This window comes from Peromyscus eremicus, chromosome 12 (assembly GCF_949786415.1).
Source record: "Peromyscus eremicus chromosome 12, PerEre_H2_v1, whole genome shotgun sequence".
Classification (NCBI taxonomy): domain Eukaryota; kingdom Metazoa; phylum Chordata; class Mammalia; order Rodentia; family Cricetidae; genus Peromyscus; species Peromyscus eremicus.
In genome coordinates, this window is record NC_081428.1 from 76,070,878 (window position 1) to 76,090,594 (window position 19,717).

Sequence of the window (19,717 nt, forward strand, 5' to 3'; positions counted from 1 at the left end):
ATGGGTATCTTTGAGTTGAGTTCTCATGTATCACAGGCTTGCCTCAAATTCACTGTGTAGCTTAGTATGACCTTAGACTTCTAATCCTCCTGAGATTTCAAGTATCTACCACTGTGCCTTATTTATGTGATGGTGAGGATCGTGCCCAGAGTCTTGTAGATGCTAGGCAGGTGCTACCAATTGATCCTCACCCCCAGTCTGTGACTTATCAAGTAGAATTATTCCTTTAGTATTCTTAGTCATAAAGTCAGATATTTTCATATAGGTTTTTCTTTTTATAGAACTTGTTCATTTTTGAAAATTTGATAGACTTGAAGCGTTGCTACGCGTTTCCTATAGAAGTTGAGGTAAGTAAAATTTTCAATTTTGTTTCTAAATTAAAAATATTATCAAATGTTTGTACTGGGGAAAGCAGGCTATATTTTGAACATATTTGCTCTGAACTCCAAAATCAGGTAGTTTTGTGTTCTTCTTATAAAACTGGCAACTGTAAAGTCTAGCAGTTGGCAATTTGAAGTGTCTTCTCGCATGGTTGTACCAGCATTCATCAGAATTTACTTATTCCTTCTCTTGACTGTGAAAGAAAGACATTGTCAATAAAAAGGTCTTGATTTCTGACTTATTTTCTCCAACCAAAAAATTAAGATTTATACTGATGAATCAGGCCCTGGTTGGGCAACCTGGATGGGGAAGTCAGAGGAAGAGCTAGATTTTCTGTAGCAGGTGGGATACATGTGGTTATCTAGGTTCTGCTTGCAGCCTCAGCCATAGGTGAGAAGATGCTGCTGCTGCTTTCACATCACATTGCAGATGGGAAGGTGGACAAAGACTACACTTGCATCATGCACTGTTCATTCCCTTATAGTCGTTGTCCATCTCAGAGTGTCTCATCTGCGTTCCTGAATGTGCTCTTTTGGAATAAGAATAGGACATTTTCCCCTAGGCATACATTGAAAGAATGAAAACAAAAATAACAAATTGCCCAGGCTTATCTAAGCATGGACACTTGCTGTGTTACCCTGCAAAGCACTATAAGGTGCAATAGTACATCATAGCTATACAGTTGAGGAAACTTAGGCTCGAAGGTCAAGTGAGGACTGTCAGTAATACAGGCCTGTAAAAGCACCAAGCATAGAATCATACCCAAGCTAAGTGTTTCAGTTAGGTTTGGGAAATCTATGGGAAAGGCTATACTTGAAAACATATACACGTTTCTTTTTTATGAATGATTTTGAATACTTCTAAATTTCACAAAAATGTCTTCTTTAGTTAGTAATTGGGGATTGTCTAAAATATTACTAAAACAAACAAACAAAAAAAGATATGACCATGATTCTAAAACATTTTAAATGGTATATTTATTTTTACCTAATAGGTTCCTATGGAAAGAAAGAAAAAGTACATTGAAATTAGGAAAGAGGCCAGGAATGCGGCAAATGGGGCTTCAGGTAGGTCACTTTCAGGATGATTTAGAATGCTTCTAGTAGTTGATAGTTGTTTATGAAAATGAAAAAAAAAAAAAACAAAAAAAAAGAGTGGCCAGCAAGATAGCTCAGTGAATAAAATGTTCTTGCTTCATAAACCTTATGGCCTGAGTTTAAACCCTGGAACCTAGGTAAATAAGCTGAATGCAGTGGTGCACATCTGCAATCCCAGCACTCTTGCAGGGAGATGGCATAATCACCCAGATGCTCACAGGATAGCTGGCATGCAGGATGCAATGCAGCAGCAGAAACGAGAGACCTGTCTCTTCAAAGTGGAGAGAGATAATCCTTCTCCCAAAAATATATTCTCTGTCCTTTACTCACACACCATGGCACACACTTGCCTGCACAGCATACATGCACACACCATCCCACATACAAACACAGCATAAAAACATATAATAATAATGATTTGTGGTGTTTTTTCCTGTCTTTCTTTTCTTTCTTTTTTCTTTTTTTTTTTTTTTTTTTTTTTTGACATGGTCTCTTAGTATGTCCATGCTGCCCTGTAACTCACTACGTAGACCAGACTGGCCTCAAACTCACAGATACCCACCCACCTCTACCTCCATAATCCTGTGGTTAAAGGCGTGCACCACCATGCCCAGCAATGCATTTTTTTTTAAATAAAAAGTACTTTAAATATTCCAAAATATTGAAATTTAGTTTGATTATTTTTTCCCATGTGTCAGCTGAGGTGTTTCATTGTTTGAACATGAATTGCGAACTTATTAAATATATTCAGAGATCTGTGTTAAATGTAAGCTCTGTCCTGATTCTACTCTCTTCTAAACTTCCCAGCATCTTGCACTTCTCTTAGAACAGAGCTGCCAAGGCCTCTGACACACCTGCTGCCTGGCACACCTGCTGCCTGGCACACCTGCCGCTCTCTGCTCCCATTCCACTCCAGCACCACAGCAGTCCTGTCTGTGCCTGTGGGCCCTAGACTTGCTTTGACCCTCTAATAATCTCAGCTGGAGATAATAACATGCCTTGGAGCATTTTGTTTCATATCCACTTGTCAAAGAGGCTGTACTTGGCCTTTCTTCTGGCCTTTCACATGCTCCTGGTTTTGATGTGTGTTTGTATGCTTATTTATTTTTGTAACTTTTATTATTTTTTATTTGAAGATAAAATTTGGACTATTTTCTAAATACCTGACATATTTTGGATTAGCTATTTTCTCAATAGTATTTCTATATCTGTGTTGTATTTGATGAACAAAATATACAACATCAAAATTTTAATAAGTATTTCTATTAAAAATTACATCCAGTTTAACTAAATTTGTTTGTCTGTGACAGTAGAGAGTAACTATTCAATAGTGGCAAGAGCAAGGGAACTTTTTCCTATGTTCCTTTTGCTAATCTGTACAATGGACTTAAAACCACAGGATTGATAAAAACCTTAACTGAAGTATCCTTTAATTTCAGTATTATTTGAATTGTGAGAAACATATTTCTTATTGGCTTATTTGAGTACAAATATATTTCCTTTCTGTTTATTTTTCAGGCAGTCCTCATTATATGTCTTCATTGTCATACTTGACAGACAGTAGCCTAAGTGAAGAAATGAGTCAATTTGATTTCTCAACTGGAGTTCAGAGCTATTCATATAGCTCTCAAGACCCTAAACCTACCACTGGCCATTTTCAGAGACGGGTGATCACATTTCACTTATTAGGAGTGTTGTTAAAGTTTACAGTGAAAGTTACTGTTGCGCCTTGTCATTACTAGGGAATCAGGTTTTCTGTCAGTCTCAGTAGCCCTAGAATAGTAATGTTGATTTGGAGAACTTCCAAGATGTAAGCCTGGTCTTTCACTGTTAACTCAACAATCAGATTTCATCAGTTAAAGGTCAAGGAATGACCATAGGGATAGAGCTGAGGTCAAGACAGCAGAGATAGCCAAACTGAGGTGTTTTCAGCAGATGGGAGCTGAGGGCATATATGCTTGGAATGTAAGGAAAACTTGAAACTCTGTTTACATTTTAGTTCTATATTAAAACATATGAAGTATATTTTTATATTATTACCAAATTATTATTTTCAGCTAAGTTTTATTATTTTAAGCTATTGCCCCTTAAATGAGCTTCTTGTATCCACTGACATTTAACAGTGACATCTGCGTTTCTGGGTTCTTCATAGGAACATCAAGATCCCATGACCCAAGGTGACATCCTGGAGTTAGAGATGGATGAACTCAACCAACATGAATGTATGGCTACCATGACAGCCCTAATTAAACACATGCAGAAAAATCTGATTACATCCAGGGGAGAAGAGGTATTTTTCTCCTGATATTATGTTTTTTCTCAGTGTTATCCATTGGTGTCACTTTAGGGATTAACTTTTCATATTGACTAAACCACATTGCACATTAAAGAGATAGATTCTTTGTACTTCACATCTTTCTCATTTTTTTATAATAGCAAAATAGGATGTTCTTTTACTCAACTTTTCAGAGTAAGTTTGCGTTTTACTTCAGGATTCAAAACCAAAAGATCTTCCTCCTTGGATGAAATTTCTTCATGACAAACTAGGAAATACATCAGTATCTTTAAATATCCGTCTCTTCTTAGCCAAGCTTGTTATTAATACAGAAGAGGTATGTAACTTTTTTTAATTTCTTAACAGTTCTATGCAATTCTGAGCATCTACTTTAAAAACACCACAACATGAAATTATTGTTCTTGTAATAAATCAGCCAACCACATTTATACACTTCTTCAGAATCCTTCTGTCAAACATGTTAATTAGTATTGGGAGTTAAAAGTGAACTTTCTATACAGCATATGTGGCACCTTCCTAGAGCTGCAAGCCTTCTTTGTTTACTGTAGCAGATAAACGGGTGAAAATATTCCTATTAACTTATGAAAAATAGCTATCTTTATCTAGATAATAGGTAAATATATTAGTTTTTCTGCATATAAGTTATTCCAGAAAGGTGTATTCCACACCAGTAAAAGTACTACTGTCACAGGACCACAGTGAGCCTTGTACATCCAAGATCAGGTGTTCTCAGGGCTGGCACCTCTGATACAATACTGGCCTTAGACATTCTCTGTGTAGAGTTGATGTTCTTATATTCATGCCGCCTCCTTGGTGTTTCTGTCTTCAAATTCCTTTTTATAAGGAATCAGTGTGTTGGATTATAGCTTCCTTTAATGCCTCACTTTGACATAATTACCTGTGTAAAGAAATACCTGTGTCTAACGTCTTTTTCTGAAAGCTTCTTTGGAGGACAACAGATTTTGAGGGGCATACAGTTCAGTCCATAATATTGGGGACCACAAATGATTGTTAGCTCATGTTCCTCCAAGTGCTAATTTAATAGCTGCCGCAGAAGAGCTTATTGGTTGGTTTCTTGGAGCTGACCAGGCACTGCATTTACAAGGGTAAAGTGAGGGCTTGGGGAGGTTTCTTGAACATGCTCCTAGAGCCTGGTACACATCTGCTGTGGACTGGAAAGCTTAGGGTTCCGGTCTCCAAAAGGAGATAACCCAGACAGTTTTTACTTACAGAACAAACATATTTACACTGATTTTTTTTAACATTTCAGCCATTAGGTATTTGTTATATTGTAATACTGTGATGAAGAATTTCATATGTGTGTAGTTTATAGTAAAACTAGAGATATACATAGAGCATGCTAGATATTTTTGTTCTTATGAGCATCTCCTTGGAAAGGAGACAATAGGAAGACTAGAAGATAGTTTCGATTATAATCTTTTCCACAAAAGTGGCATTCCGAAATTTCTAAAATAATTCAATGGAATTTGGTGTATAGATACTCTTATTCGGATTCCAGAGATCTTAGAAATGTGTTTTAGAGCCAGGCGGTGGTGGCGCACACCTTTAATCCCAGCACTCAGGCAGAGCCAGGCAGATCTCTGTGAATTCAAGGCCAGCCTGGGCTACAGAGTGAGTTCCAGGACAGACTCCAAAGCTACACAGAGAAACCCTGTCTCAAAAACAAAAAAAAAAAAACAGAAAGGAAGGAAGGAAGGAAGGAAGGAAGGAAGGAAGGAAGGAAGGAAGGAAGGAAGGAAGGAAGAAAGAAAGAAAGAAAGAAAGAAAGAAAGAAAGAAAGAAAGAAAGAAAGAAAGAAATGTGTTTGTAACAGAGTGACTTGGAACATAGGAAGAAATTAAAATATTTAAGTGCTTGTGTCTTCTGATTGTCATACCCTTATTTCTTACATTTTTATGCATGTACATAAAATAATTTTCTATAGCTACATATTACTGAGGACAGAGTTGTTGAGTTTTAAGTGGTGAGATCAATTATAAATCTATTTCCGTTGAGTATTTAGGAGTCTTTGAGATAATTCAATGTAAATTGGATCTTATTTAGTTTGGTAAATGCAAGTAACAACTGTTTTAGATTCATGTCATGTCATAAAATGTCAGCTGGTGGAGAATATATTTTTGTGTTAATACTTTAGTCTTCAGAACAATTATCTGTACTTGGCATTTAAATTTTCTCTGTAGGTCTTTCGCCCTTATGCAAAGCACTGGCTCAGCCCTTTGCTACAACTGGCTGTTTCCCAGAACAACGGAGAAGGAATTCACTACATGGTGGTGGAAATAGTAGCTACTGTTCTCTCTTGGACAGGCTTGGCTACACCTACAGTAAGGAACACTGATTCTCTTACCTAGTAATATATCCTTCCTCTTCCGATGCTCTGCAGAGGGAATGTTGCATGAGTTAATGTCCTCTTGATGTGATATTGCTGTCTTAGCTATAGGTGCATTTCTGTAATACACCTACACTCCATTGCTTTGATCTTCTTTTATCTATTTTGATATTACCTTTGGCCTTGCCTTTCTTACTAAACTGTGAGGTGTTTGTTTTGTTTATTCCTTTAATTTACTAGGAGATTGGAACCTCAGTGACAAAATAGTTAAGATTGTCTCCATAATTGAGAACACCTTATTTGCTTCAGGTCCGTGGATTTGGGGGCACTTTATTCACTCTCGCAGTTTTAACTGTTATCCATGAAATTATTGAGAGTGACTACCAAAGAACTGCCATTGCACTATACTTAGAGCAGATGGTTCCAACCTTTGTAGGTGGGTGTGATGGAGCTTTGCTTATTCATTTGGAAACATGAACATGGGTAATGTACAAAGGTGTACATAAATTTAGCACATGCACCATCCTTAATATACACTTGTATAGCTTTTTAATGTCTTTATATCTGAGTGTTCCTGTTTTGTTTATTTCACAATAAACCAAATCTAAATTTCTTGTTATTGATGTGATAAAACAGTTAATAGTCTGACAAATAGCATGAAAGAATTGGTGTATTTGATTAATTTGAGAGCCATCAGAAAGACCATCAGGAGCTCAGCTACACTTGAGAGAATGGAATTGCCAATCATTGACATAGCAACAAAGTGAAAAGGGAAGTGGTGGTGCTGCTGTCGGTAACTTCCTGTGGTGAAGTGAGCAGAAGCACTGGGATAGAAGAGTAGGCCGGTATCACGAGGCACAGTGATGAGAGACCCAGAACAAAGGGCTCTTGCAGCTCCGTTGACTCAGAGGTGGAGAAAGTGGGCTATAAAAAGGGCTAAGAGCCAAAGTGCAGTGGGTACTGGTGGAAACAAGTCTTACTGATTCCCTACCCACCATATATCAGGACTCAGCAGGACCTGGACAGGACCGTTGTTGGGGTCTCAGACAGAGACTGGGAGTGGATCTCTGGACAGATAATATGAAGAACATGGCCAACCAGGGCCTGAGCCCTGATTGTAGCTCCTCCCTCCGAGGCCACAGTGCATTGACTGTGCACACATTTGAGCAGCCACAATTCCTCCAACCACCTGCCAAGGAAGAGTATTGTCTGTAGTCAGCACTGAAAAACCACATAGGGTTTAACCGGAAACTAGATTCCTCAATAAAATGCTAAATTTCTTTTAGAATTGGGTGTTTGGATTATGTCCAAAAGCGTGATGGTGCATGCTTACAGTTTCACTACTTTAGAGGTACTGGTAGGAAGTTCAGTAGTTGAAGGGCAGCCTTAGCTATATAGTACATTTGAAGCTAACCTGTGCTACATGAAAGCCTGTTTGAAAACAACAACAAAATGGGGGTAGGGTGAAATATTCTTCCTGAATGGAATGTTATTTGTCTTACAAAATTTCAATGTTTTCAGGGCGTCCCTAAAGATGAAGTGTTAGCAAATCGATTGCTTCATTTTCTAATGAAACATGTCTTCCATCCCAAAAGAGCTGTGTTTAGACACAACCTTGAAATTATTAAAACCCTTGTTGAGTGCTGGAAGGAGTGCCTTTCCATCCCTTACAGGTACATATTTGCTAGTTCTTTCAGTATCGTTTAGAAAAAGGTCAAAGTGTAGCAAGTTTTAAATGGTAACTGCATTGAAGTATAATTATATGAATTAACAGGAATATGATTTTATAAAGGATTACCAAAACCAAAAATAATTTTAGTAACAATTTAAAATATAGTCCATTTACAAGGTAAATTTTGCTACTGATAAAACCACAACTCCAGAGTTTGACACCGGAAGCATTTTTGAGTGCTCAGTACCTCCATTGGCTCCCACTCTGCTCTTCAGCCCTCCTGTAACTTTGGCTCCTCACTGGGCAGTTGGAGTGTACAGCCCAGGAGTACCTCAGAGGCTTTGTTAGATGACTTTTAGTCTTGCTTGAAGAGAGATAAAATTTTAAAGTTACTATTAACCGACAGAATTGGGACAAATAATTAAAATGGGTAAGAATTAACAAGTGGGTGTCAACAAGCCGAGGTCTTGGAAATAGGGAAGGGCCATGTGTTCTTTGTACTATTCGCTGAAAATTTGCTTTAGAAAATGCTTTATATTCCTGTTTCTCACTCATTATATAACTGTCTGTGTTTTCTCCCTTGTGCTGTGTTACAGATTAATATTTGAAAATTTTTCCCATGAGGACCCTAATTCTAAAGACAATTCTGTAGGAATTCAATTATTAGGCATCGTAATAGCTAATGACTTGCCTCCCTATGACCCAAAGTGTAATATAGCAAGTACCAAGTAAGTACCATACTTTCTACTTGATTCTTTCATAAAGTGTCTAGATTTGATTTCCAGATATAGTATTGATATATTTAAGGACCAGACACAAATACTTGTACCTAAAATTATAAGGTTGTATTTATAGGCCATTTGGAATGAGAAATGTATCTGGAGTGAAGGAGGAATGTAGGCTTTAAAAAAATTAATTGGGGCTCGCAAGATGGCTGAAGGGTAAAGGTGTTTGCAGCCAAGCCTAATGATTTGAGTTTGATCCCTGGGATACACATGTTGAGAGGAGAGAACCAAGTCTCCCAAGTTATTCCCTGACCTCCACACACATGCTGTGGCATAAACACTAAATAAATAAGTGTAATAGAAATTTTTGACTAGTGTAATTTTCTGTATATGTCTTTAAACAGAAGTTAAGTATTTCCTTTTCTGCTTTTTCGTGTGTGTGTGTGTGTGTGTGTGTGTGTGTGTGTGTGTGTGTGTAAAAATGCCTGTATATGTAAGTGCATCTGCCATAGATGTACCTGCAGAGGTCAGAGGTGGACAGGAAGACATCAGTTGGCTTTTTTTTTGTTACTTTCTGCTTTATTGCCTTGAGACTGGGTCTCTCACTTAACTTAATCTGTGTTGGATGGCCAGCCAGCTCCTGGGATATGCTTGTGGTCATGCCCGGCTTGTGTGAGTGCTCAGGTCCCCGTGTTTATAAACAAATTCTCTTACCCAGTGATCTATCTCCCTTGCCCTCTTCTTCTTTCTGAAACTGACGTTTTAAACACTGACTCTTGTAAGTACCATGGGCTCTATGAGAGGATTTGAATTGTTTTGACTATGAAGGGAGATGCCCCTATACTGGCAGCTGTCTTCCTGGGCTCCAGCCTCAATTTATCCTGTCCTAATGGCAATGGGTGGGTATGATGTGTGGAGGAAAGAAGCTATAGTAAGATAGTTAGAACATGACAAAAGGTACTGGCCATTTTTTTGTTAAAGTCAGGGTCTCATTATATAGCTATATATATAAAACTCTCTGTAGACCAGGCTGGCTTAAAACTGAGTGATCCACCTGCCTTTGCCTCCCAAGTGCTGGGATTAAAGGTGCTAACCATCATGACTGACTTCTTACCCTGCTATTTAGAATTTTGAAATTGATGTCTATATGATGTTCTGTAGGTTCAGCCCTGCACTCCTGGGTCCCTCACTTCTATGGGGAGAGAGGGCAATTTCAAATCTGATTGTTTTATATTGGCCTTTAGACCAGTTGCACTTGCTGCTATTGCTATAGATAGTGTGGGTTCAGAGCTAAGGCAGCCAGTAAGTAGCTCAGTATAGACTTAAAAACTCTTGTTTTCAAATGTGAGCTGTTTGAACCTTATTTTCATCACCAGGCATTAACACAAAGAGTCTGTAAAGGCCAAGAGTTAATGTGTCACTCCCTGCTCAGAGCATCACCCTTCTCTTTTTCAACATTATGTTGTCTGTAGGCAGCTTTTGATAGGGAATCCTAATGTTAGATAGGCCCTCCTTTTTTCCCTGCAGTTTTCCTTGTGTCCAGCAGAGGGCTATACTCTTATTGCAGTGCTGACCTGGGATTGGACAGTAGACTTTCATGGTTATGATGCCAGAACCCATAAATCTATGTTTATGCACATATAAATCTATATCAAGCAGTTTGCATCACATTTTATATTTATATTTTCTCAATTTGCCTATTAATATGACAGAATTGTTACATTTTGTGTCAAACATTCCAATGGATTGTTTTATGCTTGTTTTCTGTGTTTATTATAGATATTTTGAAGCTTTAGTCAATAACATGTCCTTTGTGAAGTATAAAGAGGTATATGCAGCTGCCGCAGAAGTTCTAGGACTTATTCTTCAACATGTTACTGAGAGGAAACACGTGAGTGCTACATTGTGCTTGTCATTCTCATTATTCTAATTTCTGCTCAATACATACTTTGTCTTGCATTATTTTCTGAATTAAATTTAGTATAGATTTAGTGTAAAAATCTGAAAAATAAGGTGAAACCTAAGTAGAGTGGTTCCTGTTCTCTCTACCAAGGCACTCTCAGCGCCTCCATGCCAGCTCTTTCCCTGAGTATGCCTGTCTTGTCTTCTGTTTGCCTGATCTGTACTGTTCTTTCTTTACTTGCTAAACAGATCATTTTATCTTGTCACCAGATTAAGTATTTTTAATGAAAAGATACATTTTAGGCTAGGCAGCACTCCACACTGATCTGGAGTCTCAGCCCTAACAGATACACTGTATGTGGTAACAATAAAATAATTAAAATGCTCTGCATGAGATTTAAAATCACAGAATTTGTGATTAAGTATTTCTCCTGCACATGATTTTTAAACAGTCTCAATTAGCAGTAAGTTTGTGTTGAAAAACTATCCATTTAGCCTTCATGCCTTTAAACAAGTTGTAATGATCTTCCATATTTGTGAGTAGATACAACTGAAATGAGTATTTTCATAACTTCCAACAAGTCTTTTTTGAGTACATCATCCATACTGAGTTCTTGCTTTTGAATATTTACATGTTGCTTCTAGACCCTAGAGAAACAGCAGGAAACAGGTAGGCCACATCTCTGCTCTGAGAGAGCTAGGATTAGGGGGAGGAAACCGACAGTATACAAATGAATATTTAAAAGTAGTAATGAATGATAAAGAGAGGGTGTGATACATGCAGGAAGATCATGATAGGGTCTGTTGAGCTAGAGTTGCTAGAATTCAATATGAGTATTTGACCAAGGTATCTAACATAAAATGTATCTTGAACTGTATTTGATAAACATTAAACTAAAACTTCTCAGAGGATGTACTTTCAATGTTTGTATGTCAGAAGGAAACACGGTGCCCAAGGTATGGCCTGGCTCACTCACTATTGCAGTCAAGGCCTGGGATCCCTGTGGCTGTCCAGTGGCTAATGCAAACCAGCGGCCATTCCTAGCACTTAGTTTCATCACTTGAGTGTGAACCTGTGGTGAAGGTCATAATATTGAACATCTTTCTTGAGTTAACTTAAATAATTAAAATAAATTTAGGTTTCAGCACTTAACATAATGTTCCACTTTTGTGTCCTTGAAAAGAAACTTAATTTTTCAGGTGATAGCAGAGTCGTTATGTGAACTGGTTATAAAACAACTAAAGCAACATCAAAATACTATGGAAGACAAATTTATTGTGTGCTTAAACAAAGTAGTGAAGGGCTTCCCTCCTCTTGCTGACAGGTAGGGGACAACAGCAGGATTGTGGCATATGGGGTAGGGGTTAGGGAGAATATTTGGGGTCATCGTCTCATGAACCTTCTCACTTACCAGTTTCTTGAATGCCGTGTTCTTTCTGCTGCCAAAATTTCACGGAGTAATGAAGACACTTTGCTTGGAAGTTGTGCTTTGTCGTGCAGAGACCACTACAGGTCTGTACTTACAGTTAAAGAGTAAGGACTTTCTCCAAGTCATGAGACATAGGTAAGTTAACATCAGGCCTCACTGCCTAGAATACAACTAGGTCACAACATTTCCACTTGCCCATGTATCTCCTTTAACTAGGAACCACTTGTGGGTGTTCAAGAGAAGCATATTTCTGAAATTTCAACCTAAGAGGTAAAAGTGATGAAAGTATAAGAGTGAAATGTGAGCCTATCACAGTCTCTCTGTTTCTGGAGCCTCTGGTAGCCACATCCAGTCCCATCCTTGCATTTTTCTCCCACAAATGAAGACCACTGCTGTAATGTAATGCCTCAAGCTCTCTTTAGATTTGTGCATGGGTTTCAATTCTGTACCTATTTTGAAAGGCAAGAGCCACCATATGTTAAAATTGTTTACTTCTTTTTGAAGTTGCAATAGAGTAGAAGGTAATTTTAAGACATAGCAGTTGATCCCTTATTTCTCTGTCCTCTTAACATTCGTGACCTGAATGTATATACATTAACAATAATAAAATACTGGTAAGTGTATAATGATTAAATGTCCTTGTGTTCTGCTCTCTTAGAGTACATATTCAAAGTTGACTTCTTTAAGGAATGAGACCCTCAGATACGGAAAGACACGTGCTCATTTAGGACTCAGGGCACACTTAGATTACTGTCTGACATACAAGGTAGCACCTGAAATTGTTTTTGAACTAAATACTTCATATTTTTAGCTTATTTTGTCTACCACCATCTGTTCCTTTAAATGAACTTTATTTTGAAATAATCTTACAGTTACAAAAATGTTAAAAGATACTATACAAAATTCCCATATATCTTCACCTCTTCCCTTTTTACATGATCATGGTTATAGTTGGTTGTTTTTTTGTCCCTCTTTGGCTCTTTGCTCTTTGTGGGATCCACCACATAGCTCCCAAATAAATACGTGGAGGCTTATTCTTTCTTATGAATGCCTGGCCTAAGCTTGGCATATTTCTAGCCAGCTTTTCTTAACTTAAATTATCCTGTCTATTAAATTATCCTATCTTTTGCCTCTAGGCTTTTATCTTTCTCTGTTTTATATACCTTTCTTTCATACTCTGTTGCTGGTTGTATAGCTGGGTGACTGGACCCTGATATCCTCCTCTCCTCTTTTTTCTTGCTCCTTGATTTACTCTTCCCAGATTTCTCTTTCTAATTATTTTCTCTGCCTACCAGCCCAACCAATCCTTTCTCCTGCTTAGCTATTGGCCATTCAGCTCTTTATTAGGTCAATCAGTTTTTATTAGACAAGCAAAGTAACACAGCTTCACAGAGTTAAACAAATATAACATAAAAGAATGCAACACATCTTTGCATCATTAAAATAAATGTTCCACAGCATAAAAAAGTAACACATTTTTAACTAATATTCTACAACAAATGGTAATCACAATCATCATTAAAATTAAGTAATTAATATTACTATCAAATAAACTATAGTGCCATTCTTTTTCAGTTCTTTAAAAGTTTGGTAGGCTTTAGCCATGAATTTTTTTGACCCTGGATTGTATGTATGTGTGTATGTGTGTGTGTCGTTTTGAATGATTGCTTCCAGCTTGCCATTCATTATTAATCACTTCATATTTTCAAATTTTTATGTTTTAGTCTTCCTTGGTTGTATGCACCTGGAACTCACCACCAGTTTCTTCCTGGTTGACTATTTTGGTAGGAGGGGTGTTCCGTTGTAAATGGTAGTCTTTTATGATTCCTTTTTAAAAATAATTTTTATTCATTCTTTGACAATTTTATACATCTATCTACATATTACATATAATGTCTTTTGACAAGAATCATTCCCAGTTCTTTGCTGTCCCCTTCCCACTGCCATTAGAACCCTTCTTCCTAACGCTTCTCCCTACTCTCGAGTTTCATATCTCCTCTCTCTCTCTCTCTCTCTCTCTCTTTCTCTCTCTCTCTGTTTCTCTCTCTCTCTCAATAGCCCATTGAGTTTAACTTGTATTTTCATGGATATGCGCTATTTACTGGATCATGGGTAACTTACTAATGGCTACACCACAGAAGAAAAATGACTCCCCTTCCCCCAACAACTATTAACTACCAATAGCTTCTCAGCTAGGGGTGGAATATCATGAACTCCCATCACATGCCAGTGATGGGATGCTAATAGGCCCAGTTTTGTCACAGGTAGTGATAACTTCAGTGAGTTGCATGTGTGCAGTGGTCAGCACATGTCCTGAAGACATGATTTCACAGTATTCTTCTCTATCCTTAGGTTCTTAACATTCTTTCTGCTCTTGATCAATGATGCTTCCTGAGACTTGGGCATCGATTACATAGCTGTCCTTTTAAAACTGAACAATCAGTAGTCACTTCTCAGCACTTGGACCATTTGTATTAACATTATCCACTTACAAAAACAAAAAAAGTTTTTGCCCAAGATTGAGAGCATCACTCACTAATCTATGGGTACAAACATAAATACTTAGAAGGTGTATATTATTTAGCAAAACAATAGTAGTAAGTTTTCCCCTAAGGGCCTCTGACCTCCCTAGCCATGAGCTTTTGACAAGGTTTATAGTACAGGCTTGATTCCTTTTTATGAAGCATGCCTCAAACAAACCAGAAAGCAGTTGGTAACCCCTATAGCATTCAATACCACTATTGTCCCAGTGGGCACATCTTGCCGTCCATGTGAGGTCTACTACTAGATAGAACCAGTGATGACTTTTCTTCTTCAGTGGCCTGGATAGCACCTTCCAGAACTATGAAAGCTAGCCAGCAGAGAAGAGGTTTTTAATACAGTTCCAGTTAGTTTTCTCTATGTCCTGAAATCAAAGTATATGATACTTCAGCAGTAGAGTCTTACCATCTAGTTCTAGTGGATAACTAAGTATAATAGCAACAACCTGCATTGTTCTAAGGTTCTCTGGAGCTTCCTTGACCATCAATATGTATTGATGTAGCCTATGCCTGGCACTTGGATTTTTATTTAATTAATAACCCATAGCTTGTGTCAGCAGTATTGTCCACCTATGCAGGTTACCTCCTTTTAAACTCTTTAAAAAAAAAATAAATCTACTTTTTCATTAACTTATAAAGAAATGAGTTCCAATAAGGCTTTCTGTATCTCCTTTGTTATGGGTAATCTTCCTTAAACTCACTCTTCTGCCCCATCCTCTCTTCCTAATCCTCCCTTAAACCTTTTCAGCCCTTGTAGTTTCCCTACTTCCTTCTTTCCCTTATTCTTACCTATGCTTCACCTATTTTTCCTAACACACATGTTTTTTTTTTCTATCTACTCCCTGCTTAAGGCCTCTTTCCCTCTCCTGTCTTATGGGTCCTTTCTAGCTTCCTGACCTCTATAGATACTACAAATTAAACACATAAAATCTACAGTTTTGAAGCTGGGATCTGTGGTATTGTATTCCCCCAAATATTGTGCATACTAATAAACTTATCTGGGGTCAGAGACAGAGCAGCCACAATATTAAACATAAAGGATAGGCAGTGGTACTACACGCCTTTAATCCTAGCATTCCAGAGGCAGAAATCCATGTGTTCAAGGATACAGACAGGCATGGTGACTCATCACACCTTTAATCCCAGAAAGCAAGCCTTTAATCCCAGGGAGTGGTGGTAGAAAGCAGAAAGGTATATAAGGCGTGAGGAACAGAAACTAGAAGCATTTGGCTGGTTAAGTTTTTAGATGGTTAAGCTTCAGGCTTTCGAGCAGCAGTTCAGCTGAGAGCCATTGGGATGAGGACACAGAAGCATCCAGTCTGAGGAAACAAGACCAACTGAAGAGTTGGCCAGGTGAGGTTAGCTGTGGCTTGTTCTGGTTCTCTGATCTTCCAGTTCACCCCAATACCTAGCTCAGGTTTGATTTTATTAATAAGAACTTTTAAGATTCCTGCTACAGGGATCCATTTACTAAAGAACATGCAGCAGCTGTCTCTCTGGGTTTGAATTACCTCAGTATAATACTTAGCATTTTCCTGAAACTTTCATGATTTCATTTTTCTTTATAACTGAATAAAATTGTATTGTGTATGTGTGTATATATATACACACACACACACACACACACACACACACACACACACACACACACACACACATGTGCCACATTTTTATTATTCTTTCTTAGTAGGCTTTAAATGTACGGCTCTGAATTATAACAAGTTTTGAAACTTTAGGACAAGAAGAAAACGTTGTTTATCGTGCTTTGTAAGTATGATAATAAACATCATTAAATTTATGTGTTACCAAAAATCTCCTTTGTTATAGAGATGATGAAAGACAAAAGGTGTGTTTGGATATAGTTTATAAGATGAAAGCAGAATTAAAACCAGTAGAACTTCGAGAACTTCTGAATCCTGTTGTGGAGTTTGTTTCCCATCCTTCTCCAACATGTAGAGAACAAATGTATAATATTCTTATGTGGATTCATGACAATTACAGGTTAGCCTTTATTACGTTTTATATCATTTTAAAAAATCTATATATGGTGTGCATGCATGTTCATTACAAACATGTGTCTGTGCACACACAGAGATCAGAGGACAGTCTCAGGCTTTGGGCCTCCCTTTCCACTTGTTTCAGACACGGTCTCTTTGTTTTGTACATATTACTGTGTACACCAGGCTAAAGAGACTCTTGGATTACAGATGTGCACTACTTCCCCCAGCTTTGCATAGGTGCTGGGCATTTGAACTCAGTTCCATATGCTTGCACAACAGTTGATTTATCCACTGACTGAACCATCTCCCCAGACCTGTATTAACTTTTTTTGAAGGGCTTGTGTGGGTACTTTTCATGATTTGGAATATAAGAAAGCATTACTCACAATATGACTAATAACTGAAACAAACATTTCAATATATTGAATTAGCCTTTTTTGTTATTCATGAATATGTAGGAAATAAAAAGTGAAATTGTCAGGTGAGTTAGAACTACATAAGTCAGGCCTGGAAAGGTAAGAATGCTTGCTGCTTTTCCAGAGTTTGGTTCCCATTACTCATGACAGGTAGCTCCCACAACGGCCTGTAACTCTAGCTCTAGGGTATCCAATGCCATCTTCTAGTCTACAGGCATTGTACACAGAGTAAGTCTTTTTTAAGTATATGAGTGTTCTGCCTCCGGAGTGCTAGCATTAAAGGCATGCACCACCACCACATAGTAAACCTTTTAAGACAGAGACTTCTCCCAGGCAATGTCATCCCTCAGGTACCTGCAGAGGTGACAGGACTCAGAGCATAGAAGGAAGATCTGTGCTGATGTCACAGCTTTAGCATCTCTACTGAATTGCCTTGGTCATCAGTTTCATGGAAACCACCTTTGCATTAATCTAGACTATGTGATTAGAGTAGAGCAGGATACTAATATTTTGTTATTTTCTCAAACAGAGATCCAGAAAGTCAAATGGATCAAGACACCCAGCAAATATTTAAACTGGCAAAAGATGTGCTGATTCAAGGACTGATTGATGAGAACCTTGGACTCCAGTATGTGCTTCTTCTGGAATAAATTAGACAGGGATTGGGTTATTGTTTTCTAGATAGCTTAAAGTGTTTACTGTGATAACATCATTCTCTCTGCTTCCTGCATTTTCTAAACCTTAGCAAATGTGTTTTAAGTCACATTATAAAGAATAAGATTTTAAAACCCTGGTGAAAGGTGGTTGGGACAAAATGCTTATACAGTAAGTTAGTTAAGGATTTTTAAGTTGAAGCAAACTGTTCTGTTTTCCATTTAACACATATAGTTAAAGTCATATAATATATCAAGGTTAAGTGAAATGTTGGACACCTTAGCATAGGAAGAAACCCTAATGTTTATTCTATATAGAGATACAAGCAATAATGATTGTTCTCCAAATGTCCTAACTCAGTTATATGAGTGTCTTATCAAATGCCAAACACATAGCAAAGGAGAAAGTTTTTAATATGATTTGACATACTACTTATTTTTCACTTTCTTCAATTTTAAATGTATTGAACTTTTAACAATTTATATTTAAATTTTATAAGTTGTCTCTTGAAAAGTCCAGCGTGTTTTGTTTTGTTTTTCTCTTTGGGCAATACTGAGGATTGAAATGAGAGCCTTACATTTATTAGGCTAGCAGTGTAAGAACTGACCTATATTCCCAATCCTAACTTGATTTTTTTTACTTTTTTTTTTTCTTTTTTTTTTTTTTTTTTTTTGGTTTTTCGAGACAGGGTTTCTCTGTATAGCTTTGCGCCTTTCCTGGAACTCACTTGGTAGTCCAGGCTGGCCTCGAACTCACAGAGATCCACCTGGCTCTGCCTCCCGAGTGCTGGGATTAAAGGCATGCGCCACCACCGCCCGGCCTAACTTGATTTTAATTTAAGTGTTAAATACATTATAGCAGTAGTTTTGGTAGAGAGTTGTTTTAGCAAAGTAGTAAAGGACTATATGAAATTTGCTTTTGATCCTGGACTTCTACACCAGAGACTTGTGTGCTAGGCAAGTGCTCTACCAGTGAGTGTGAGCCATGACTACTAATATTACATATTTGTTAAAAATGATTTTGCCTTTCAAAATTGTTAGTACTGTATACTCATTGTTGTAAACTTTTCAGAGGATGGACAGTCATACAGTTTGTCAAATATGCTATAGTTTGGGGATATTTGTCCTTCAGAACATCTGATTATTCATACTCATACTGTGATATAGTTTTCCTTTTATCTGAGAGTTATGTGAATGAAAAGCTGTGAAGTCCCCACATGACACTGTGGACAATACTTCTTTCATTTGCTGATACCTAAGCATGTTTTCCTCTTCACTTTTCAGATTAATTATTCGGAATTTCTGGAGCCATGAAACCAGATTACCATTTAATACATTGGACCGATTGTTGGCATTAAATTCTTTATATTCTCCTAAAATAGAAGTCCACTTTTTAAGTTTAGCAACAAATTTTTTGCTTGAAATGACCAGGATGAGCCCAGATTATCTAAACCCCATCTTTGAGCATCCTCTGTCAGAATGTGAATTTCAGGTGAAGTGCTTGTTCCTTAATCATGGTGACTGTTACGTGTTTTCCCTGTTGTTAATGAATGTCTTCTAATACTGTTAAACTAACATTCTTAATTTCTTGAAATGTGCACACACTAACACGTGCTTCCTTTCCCCCGATGTCTTACATTCTGTCCTCTCAGACTCTACTTGGACCTCTCACCTTCCTGTTCTTCCTCCCACATACCTAGGAGAGAGAGAGAGTCCAAGCATCGCCTGATCCAAATACTAACCAAGCATGACCCTGCTTAGCTGTGACCACAGATCAAGTTTGCAACTTCTTATGGCAGTCACAACAGTGGCACAAGTGCTTCTTAATGGGCACAGCCAGGCGTGTTCCCTAGTAAAAATTAAACACCCCTATCTGAAATTATTGGGACGACAAGTGGTTTGATTTCATGTTATTTTTGGATTTTGAAATATTTGCGTGTCCCATGGTGTGTATTTATTTGTTTGTTTGTTTATTTTTAGAATTTCATAGTATTTACATCATTTAACCCCATCCCTCTCTACCCCCCTCACAGGTCCCATTCAGGCTTCCCAACCCCCGCTGCCTCTCAAATTCATGGCCTCTTGTTCTTTAGCTTTTATTGTTATACATACACACATACACATGTACAAATATATAAATATAACCTACTGAGTCCATTTAATGTTCTTTGTATGTATATGTTTTTAGGACTGACCACTTGGTATTGGATAACCAATTAAGGGGCTCATCCTTGGAGAAGACTGATTCTTGCTTCTTT

General features: G+C 37.6%; 1 protein-coding gene across 1 annotated transcript in view; it reads left to right on the forward strand.

Annotated features, from left to right (window-relative positions):
• Prkdc (protein kinase, DNA-activated, catalytic subunit) overlaps nt 1–19,717 on the forward strand; it is a 221,554-nt gene that overhangs the window by 124,140 nt on the left and 77,697 nt on the right. Inside the window, exons 44-57 of the mRNA XM_059277873.1 lie at nt 282–347; nt 1,376–1,448; nt 2,997–3,145; nt 3,631–3,768; nt 3,971–4,090; nt 5,976–6,116; nt 7,643–7,794; nt 8,390–8,521; nt 10,298–10,409; nt 11,621–11,745; nt 11,836–11,985; nt 16,218–16,391; nt 17,336–17,434; nt 18,744–18,951. Of these exons, the coding sequence (XP_059133856.1) occupies nt 282–347; nt 1,376–1,448; nt 2,997–3,145; nt 3,631–3,768; nt 3,971–4,090; nt 5,976–6,116; nt 7,643–7,794; nt 8,390–8,521; nt 10,298–10,409; nt 11,621–11,745; nt 11,836–11,985; nt 16,218–16,391; nt 17,336–17,434; nt 18,744–18,951 (1,839 nt within the window). The remainder of the gene's footprint in view (nt 1–281; nt 348–1,375; nt 1,449–2,996; nt 3,146–3,630; nt 3,769–3,970; nt 4,091–5,975; nt 6,117–7,642; nt 7,795–8,389; nt 8,522–10,297; nt 10,410–11,620; nt 11,746–11,835; nt 11,986–16,217; nt 16,392–17,335; nt 17,435–18,743; nt 18,952–19,717) is intronic.